At 31.4% G+C, this 8,176-nt stretch overlaps 1 protein-coding gene across 2 annotated transcripts; it reads left to right on the top strand.

Annotated features, from left to right (window-relative positions):
• Positions 1-4,369: 4,369 nt before the first annotated feature.
• LOC106435859 (zinc finger CCCH domain-containing protein 64) lies at positions 4,370-7,924 on the top strand. Of its 2 annotated transcripts, none has more exons than XM_013876787.3 (11): positions 4,370-4,540; positions 4,622-4,895; positions 5,001-5,127; positions 5,219-5,338; positions 5,444-5,561; positions 5,807-6,228; positions 6,310-6,595; positions 6,681-6,774; positions 6,904-7,049; positions 7,328-7,522; positions 7,624-7,924. In XM_013876787.3, exons 1-10 carry the CDS (start codon positions 4,469-4,471, stop codon positions 7,454-7,456), a joined length of 1,788 nt encoding a protein of 595 aa, XP_013732241.2. In that variant the 5' UTR covers positions 4,370-4,468; the 3' UTR covers positions 7,457-7,522; positions 7,624-7,924. The 2 variants fall into 2 exon arrangements, with proteins under 2 accessions (XP_013732241.2, XP_013732242.2); XM_013876788.3 differs by having other exon boundaries at positions 4,454-4,540; positions 7,627-7,924.
• The last annotated feature ends 252 nt before the right edge of the window (positions 7,925-8,176 follow it).

Here is an 8,176-nt window from a genome sequence, read left to right as displayed (position 1 = left end):
ACATATGAGGTTTCTTAATTTTTGTAATGTAAAATCATTTTTAAAAAAATTCAAAATATAACATATAAGGTTTCCTCATTTTTGTAATTTAAAGTCGTTTTAAAATTTTCAAAATATAACATATAAGAAAAAAATCTAATTTTTTTAATTATATGGTTAATGTGATTGTTTAATTTCTTTTAATAATATAAAATTAGACAAAAATGAGGAATGATGCAATTTTTTATCAAATCTATATTATTCATAGTCACTAATTGCCATATATATATGTTAATCATATTAGGTAATTTTGTAGCTTTTATTTAAGGAAATAATACATACTTATTATATTTTGGGTTAATATAATGTTCCCTAATAATTAGATTTTTAACCAACATTTTTTTCAATTGATTCTTAAGCTGTCATTAAGCTGTCATGTAAGCTAAATTGACATCCTAACTAAGTGACACCTAAGCAGATGTTCTTTTTAATTAGTACGAACTTAATGTTATAACTTTTTAAATGATCCTCGATTAATATACAGGGAATTAACAAATGACATCTTTTATTTTATATACAATCAACTTCTATTAGATTTAAGTCTTAAACGATATAGACTTCAACCGTACGAGAACCAGACGATTCATAATCCACCTCAAACCATAAATTACTGGTAAGGTCCCATATTGAACCGATCAATCCACAATTATGTATACAATACACTATAGTATTCATGATTGTGTAGCAATACACTATGGTATTCATGATTGTGTATTAAGTATAATATATTGAGGGCCGGTCCTGGGCTAAAGCAGGCAAAGTCCATGCTTTAGACGCCAAATTATATTATATATTTATAGGGCAGAAGAAATTCTAAAGTTAGTTGTAGTGTAGTGGTCGACACTGCTATTAGTCTAACCAAAAGGGCGGGGTTTGAAACTCAACTTCGTTTTTCAGGTGAAATATTTTTATAGTTGGATTGGGTTTTAGGCGCCAAAAACCAACGGACCGGGCCTGAATATATTACGTGTTTAAAAATTATTTGCATGGTTGAGTATAAAAAGACAATTAGTATACTGTGGACATGATATTTTCCATCAAAGACAATTAGATTCTTTTTGCCAAAGCTTTATAACTTGTACGTAATGGCTCCTGAAAAATATGATACAGCTTTTTACAAACGAATACATTTGGACTTGAATTATTATTTTATTATTTGTTAATATATAGTTATGCTAACTTGATACGTAGTATGCACACAATCCGTGAAGCAAAGCACATGGTATAAATAATGCGGTTATAGGTCCATCGAATTGTATTTCTCGTTAGGGATGTATAATTTTAGATTATGTTTTGCCAAAACTCTCTAAAATTCAGCCACGTCAACAATAACTGCCGCATAGGATAAATCTCTTTTTAATTAGTACAAACTTAAGGTTATAACTATTTAAAAGATCATCGATTAATATACAGAGATATAAGTCCATATATATTATTAAAAGTGAAGTACCTTTTGGTACTGTTTGAAACTTAAATAATAGATTAAATGGAAGTTGTTTCGAAATAAGGATAACAGATTAAATATTTTTTTTATTTACATATTTAGTAACAGTATTTCTTTTTCATTTACAAATTCTGTCGTTTGGAAACTTGGATAGCAGATTAAATGAAAATTGTTTGGAAACACGGATAGCAGATTAAATATTTTTTTTATTTACACATTTAGCCATTGCATTTCTTTCTTATTTACAAATCTGTCACTTCACTTAAAAACAAAAAATTAAATTAATTAATAACAATGAATTGTTATTTCTTTTTGCTGAAAATAAAAACACAAACTGTAATAGTATATATTAATCTGCTACAATACAATTTTCAAGAAAACCAAATATCATAAAATTAATAATAATTCATAAAAACCTACTGTAAAAATTAAATCATTTTTTAAATAAAAAAACCAATAGGTTAATATATGAATATTACAATTACATCAAATTGCATCAAGTTATAAAATTATAAATATAATATTACGTACAGATAAAAAATTATTATCAAACATCTATATTATAATATAATATATTCTACTATAAATATATTTTACAAAACATAAAAATATAAATGGACATTTTATAAAATTAATGGTTTATAAATTGAGAAAATTGCCAAAACAGAACGAAAAAACAACATAGTTGTCCCTATAATATAAAACCATCACTAAGTTGTCCTTATAGTATAATATTTTTCATAATCCCAAAACTAACTTTTCCTTAATCAAATTAAACATAAATTAAAATCATTTTTAAAAAGTTTAATGGAAAAAGATAAAAAAATAAGGTATTCCCATAATGTTTTAGAAAGGAAAAAAATGTAAAAACAATTTAAAAAAAAAAGAACGCACGACACAGATCAAAAATATCCTGTAACCTAATTGCATTTGGTTTCTAGAATCCTCCAAAACTACTCTTTTAAAATCCTCTAAGGTAGAACTTGATTCCAATAAAAGTAGCCTACCCCCTTTATTATCAGCCAAAAAACTCATCATGTGCTTACACTAAATTTTCAAACACCACATATTGTATAGATATGCATCATAGAACAAGTGTTTTTGAAAATCACAAGACAAACTATGGAGAAATCATAGATTGATGAAGAAGAAAAGCCAAAATCATTTTTTTTTATATATTGACAAAGAAAATCGACCAGGACACGTTTTAGGAAATTATAATATTTTTAGAATATTTTCTTAACAAAACTTCTTTAATTTTCAGAAAAATGGTTTTTTATCCGTAGAAGGCACCTTCTACGCTGTGTAGAACCATGACAAGAATTCTGAATACAATTTCTACTTTTTGTAGACGTTCGTGTTAAGTTTAGATTTCGCATACCCGGAATTTTAGAATACTTCATAAAAGTAGAAACTGCTTTCAAAAGAAAAGTAGCGATTTTTACAATTAGTAGAATTCGCATTTTCCATATTTAGAATCTTAATTATTTTAGATTGTTTCTTCTAAAAAAAATAAATGGACTTGTTTATTCTGGAAATCGTTTTCTAGTAACTCATTTTCGGTAGAAGACGAATTCCACTTCCACTAAAACGTACTAATAAATTTTATTTATCAATCTATATTATTAAAATAGAAGTATCCATTTGAAAATGTTCTTACTTCATTAATTAAACTTCCTATTTTTTTGCTTGTCTTTTTCAGTTGCATTTATGAAATATCCTAAAACGAATAAAACTGCCTAATTTATTACTTGTCTTTTCAGTTACATTAATGAAATATGCTTAAATGAATTTAAACTTTCTATTTTATTGTTTGTCTTTTTCAGTTATCTTAATGAAATATCCTTAAATAAATTTGGACATAATGTCATTTAATCAACAAAAAAACTCATGAGTTATCCTTACGTGCATAATTTAATAATGAAGATTTTAAAAAATGTGCATCATTAAAATGTTACCTAAAACATACATCACTAATATATAATATGCATCAATAAAACTAGAATTTGACTCACACAATTGTACGGATATTATTTTCAGTTGATTAAATTAAAAAATATTTATTTATTCAAAAAATATTTAAGAATGGCTATGTTTTAAAAAATTATATGGTATAATTTGCTCATAACTCATTTGTCATTTGCTAAATTGTTAGAAATAAAATTTTAGCATAATATAAATCAGTTGTCATTTGCTAAATTTATGGTTTTTATTTATATTTTCTATTATTTAATTATCATATTTTCATTTTATATTTGAAAGAGAAATGAATTTTCTTTCAAACAATATTTTTGTAAATGTATTTTTTAAAAAATAATCAATTTAAATTGTTATTATCATTGAATATAATTATTTTTGACATAATTTGAGTTTTCGTTTACATCAAAACTTATCATATTTTAGGATAATTTTAATTTAAAATGTAATTTTCATATTTTTCAAAAAAATTCTAAAAATATTTTTTAAATATTTTGTTATAATTTTTAAAAAAATATTGAGTTGCATTTCAAATAAAAAGGTAAAGATATTAAAAATATTCTAATTAAAATATGTAAAATTTAATATAGTTTTAGGGAAATGGTCAAAATAAAAAAAAATTACGCATAAAAAAATCATGATTTTTGTTAACTGGACGGATCATTATTTATATGATATCGCAAACGAAAGAAAAATTTATGCTTTTACAATTATCTAATTAACTATGTATATTCATTTTTCTATATTTTTTATATGATATCACATATTCGTAAAAAAAATAGATAGTTTAAGATGAAAAAAAATATATTTACTTAATGAATATAATATAATCGAATTTTATAAATACATAATTTAATAAAATAAATAATTAAAATCTGAAAATTCATATAAGTTCCGGTGAGACTTGGTTTAAGTCATGACAGAAGGCCCAAAACATCCAAAAGCTCCTCTCGTCTCCGTCAAATCATCTCTCTCTCTCACAAGTAACTCCACACACCTCTACTACTAATGGCGCCCAGAATCCTACTCTGCGGAGATCCTCTCGGACGTCTGAATCAGCTCTTCAAACGAGTCCAATCGGTCTCTCACACTCTGCCTCTGTATCTCCTTCTGATTCTGTATCTCCCTAGGGTTTTAATCGAATCCCAATTTTTCACGCAGGTTAGCAAATCGGCAGGTCCATTCGACGCACTAATCTGCGTCGGCCAGTTCTTCCCCGATTCGCCGGAGCTTCTAGACGAGTTTATGAACTACGTCGAAGGCCGAGCTCAGGTCCCGATCCCCACTTACTTCACCGGAGACTACGGCGTCTCCGCCCCCAAAATCCTCTCCGCGACCTCGAAGAAAACTGAGAATCAAGGGTTTAAGATGGACGGGCTCGTGGTCGCACACAACTTGTTTTGGTTAAGAGGGAGTGGGAAGTTCACTCTTCATGGTAAAACAGTGTGTGTGTGTGTTTTTTTTTTTTTTAATTTTGATAAAGAATCAAATCTTGTTTGTTTGTGAATATTACTGATATGGATTTGGTTATGTGTTTTAGGTTTGTCTGTGGCTTACTTATCTGGTAGGGAGTCGTCTGATGGTCAGTTTGGTAAGTACAGTCAAGATGATGTTGATGCTCTTCGTGCACTCGCTGATGATTCTGGAGTCGTTGATTTGTTCTTGACATATCCTTTTTTGAACTGTTGATGGATGGATGGATTGGTTTCTTTATGTTCATGTTTTTAGTGATTGTTGGTCCTTAATTAGTTTATTTACTAATGAATGGCCTGCGGGGGTTACTAACAGAGCTGCGGAGTCTGATATTCCTGCAGATGTTTCTGATTCGTCTTGTTGTGATTTCAATGTTTCTGAATTGGTGAAGGAAGTTAAACCTCGGTAACTGTTTTTTTTTTCTGGTTCTTTTATTGTCGTTACTGGGAGTTATTGATAAGTTTGGAACTTATTTATTGTTTGTGTTTGTGTTTGTGTGTTTTGTGGCAGCTATCACATTGCAGGTTCGATGGGGGTGTTTTATGCTCGTGAACCTTACTTAAATGTTGATTCTAGTCATGTAACTCGCTTTCTTGGCCTTGCTCAAGTTGGAAACAAAAACAAACAGGTATGTTCTTTGATAGTTACTCCTGTCACACAAGCTTGGTATCTAGATTTTGGTTTGGTCACTTGCCTCCGGAATTTTACTGACAGTTACCAACTGCTATCAATTGGTATTCTTTAGCTGTATGCATGGTTCCTGCTAGATACATATGTTTTGAACGCTGAGTCTTTACAATGATCATTATTTTATGCGTTTTCTGCGGGGGGGGGGTTTCGTTACCATTGCTACTAATTTTTCCCTCTATGCAGAAATTTCTTCATGCACTTTCTCCTACACCAACATCTGTCATGTCACCATCAGAGCTTTGTGCAAAGCCTCCAAACACTACACTCTGTCCTTATACTTTACAAGAGGGAGCTGCTGATTCGAAGAAAAGGTCAAACGACGATGCCTCTGATTCACAGTATTGGAGGTACGATGTCTCGAAGCGGCAAAAGAATGGATCTGATGGGGAAAAGCTCTGCTTCAAATTTGTGTGCTCAGGGTCCTGTCCTCGTGGAGAAAGTTGCCATTTCCAACACAACGCTGAGGCAAGAGAACAGTGCCGTAGAGGCGTTTGTCTTGATCTTATCATCAAAGGAAAGTGTGAAAAGGGCCCAGAGTGCAGCTACAAGCATGAGTTTCAAGATTTGAGTGTACAAAGGAAGCCCAGATCTGAAAATGCTAACAGGTATTCACTGATTTAGAGAATAAATGTCATTTTGACTATGGGCTGAGAAAGTAATTGTTTTTTCAAATTTGTTTCTCTCAGGTCTAAAGAATGCTGGTTTTGTCTATCAAGCCCGAGTGTGGAGTCACATTTGATCGTCAGTGTTGGGGAAAGCTTTTATTGTGCTCTACCCAAAGGTTCACTAGTCGACGACCACATATTGATAATCCCAATCGAACATTTGCCCAATACTCTGGCTTTGTCCCCTGAGGGTGAATCAGAGCTCAGTAGATACCAAAATGGTCTGAGAAATTGTTATAAGAGCCAAGGAAATGATGCAGTTTTCTTTGAATTGGTCTCTAAACGTGTTTCTCATGCTAACCTCCAGGTAAGAAAAGTTTCAGTTCCAAATCAGGTAGATCTTTAGGGCTGTAAAGTTGCTTACATTAGTTTTATTTTTATACTTTCTGTAGGTTGTTCCTGTTCCATCATCCAGAGCTCGTCTTCTTCCTAATATATTTAGCCTGGCTGCTGAAAAACTGGGCTTTAAGCTTGTGACCAAAAAGTGTAAGCTACATCTCTTGTTGTTTCTCTTCTCTATCTTATCGAATCATTGGACCTTATCAACTCAGACTATACCTACGTTCTTCTTTGCATTTTGAGTTCTTGTACTAAATTATGTTGTCTTTGTCGCAGTTAGTGATAGTTCCGAGGGCAGAAAGTATCTGCAGAAGGAATACGATGCAGCTTTGGGTCTCTTCTATGTGGAACTTCCTGATGGAACTGTGCTATCACACACCCTAGAAGAGAACGAAGTATTCCCTGCACAATTTGGACGGGAGGTAAAACCATTTTATGCAGTACCAGGCGACTTTTATATTATACTTAAGAAATTATCCGGCAATAACTGAAGTCTTTTCTTTCGATTTCCATAGATTAAATCTTCCACTTGCTGTCAACTTATGTTCTTCTTAATACAGAGTGGCCATCCACATGAGACCTTTGCATGCTCTGGCCATATTAATTAAGTTTTGTATTTAGTTAGATAGATAACATTGATAGTGCAGACAGGACCATCCGGTATATTTTGCTGTCTGGATAATGACTTTGGGTTTTACAGGTCCTAGCAGGGTTGCTAAAGATCCCAGATAGAGCAGACTGGAGAAACTGTAAGATTAGCCAAGAAGAGGAGGCAAAGCTGGCTGAAGATTTCAAGAAACGATTTCAAGAATTTGACCCTTGTCAGTAACCTTGCTGAATTATATGTTATCTTATGCGCATCAATCAAGCAAAACTCAGTGTCCAGTGCACTCAGGTGTTCTGCTGCTTCTCCAGCATAGTACCAAAATTCTAAGATCTTCCATCATGTTTAAATAATTATGTTTCCTGCTAACCGCCTTTACTTCACATTTTCAGTAGGTGGGAGCTGAATCATGAGATGCCATCGTCATTGAAAGGTCTCTCCATGTTTAGAAACAGGTTCCTAAACAGTGTATTTTTTTCTTTCTTGTAAACACTTCCGTTGATATTGTACCTTTTTTAGAAGAGAGTGATCACCGCAGAAGCATGCGCTTGACCTTTTTTCACCTAAACTAGTCGTTGTCCTTGGTCCTTTTTTATTTTTCTTGTTGTTGGTTAAAATATAGTACCTTTTTTTTACTTTACGGTAACCGCTATCATTATTATCCAAGATAGTGTTAAAAAATAAGCTTCTCCATTGAGAGTTTTTTTTTTTTTTTTTGATCAACTTTTTTTTTTTTTGATCAACTTCTCCATTGAGAGTATAAACAAATAATCAGTTAGTATCTGGTTAATTCTGGTTTCAGCTATAATTCAATAATCACTTGGTGAAACCGGATTAGTAATTAGAACAGTGAAAGTGAAACTGGTTTTAGTTAATCAGATTCAAGCTCTGCATATGAAGTATGGTACCTTGACATGCCAACACATGGTAAAAGAAGAGAGAAAC

Source organism: Brassica napus, chromosome C9 (genome assembly GCF_020379485.1).
Source record: "Brassica napus cultivar Da-Ae chromosome C9, Da-Ae, whole genome shotgun sequence".
NCBI lineage: Eukaryota > Viridiplantae > Streptophyta > Magnoliopsida > Brassicales > Brassicaceae > Brassica > Brassica napus.
Note: the sequence above shows the minus strand (reverse complement) of the source record. Positions and strands in the feature narration are given on the sequence as shown.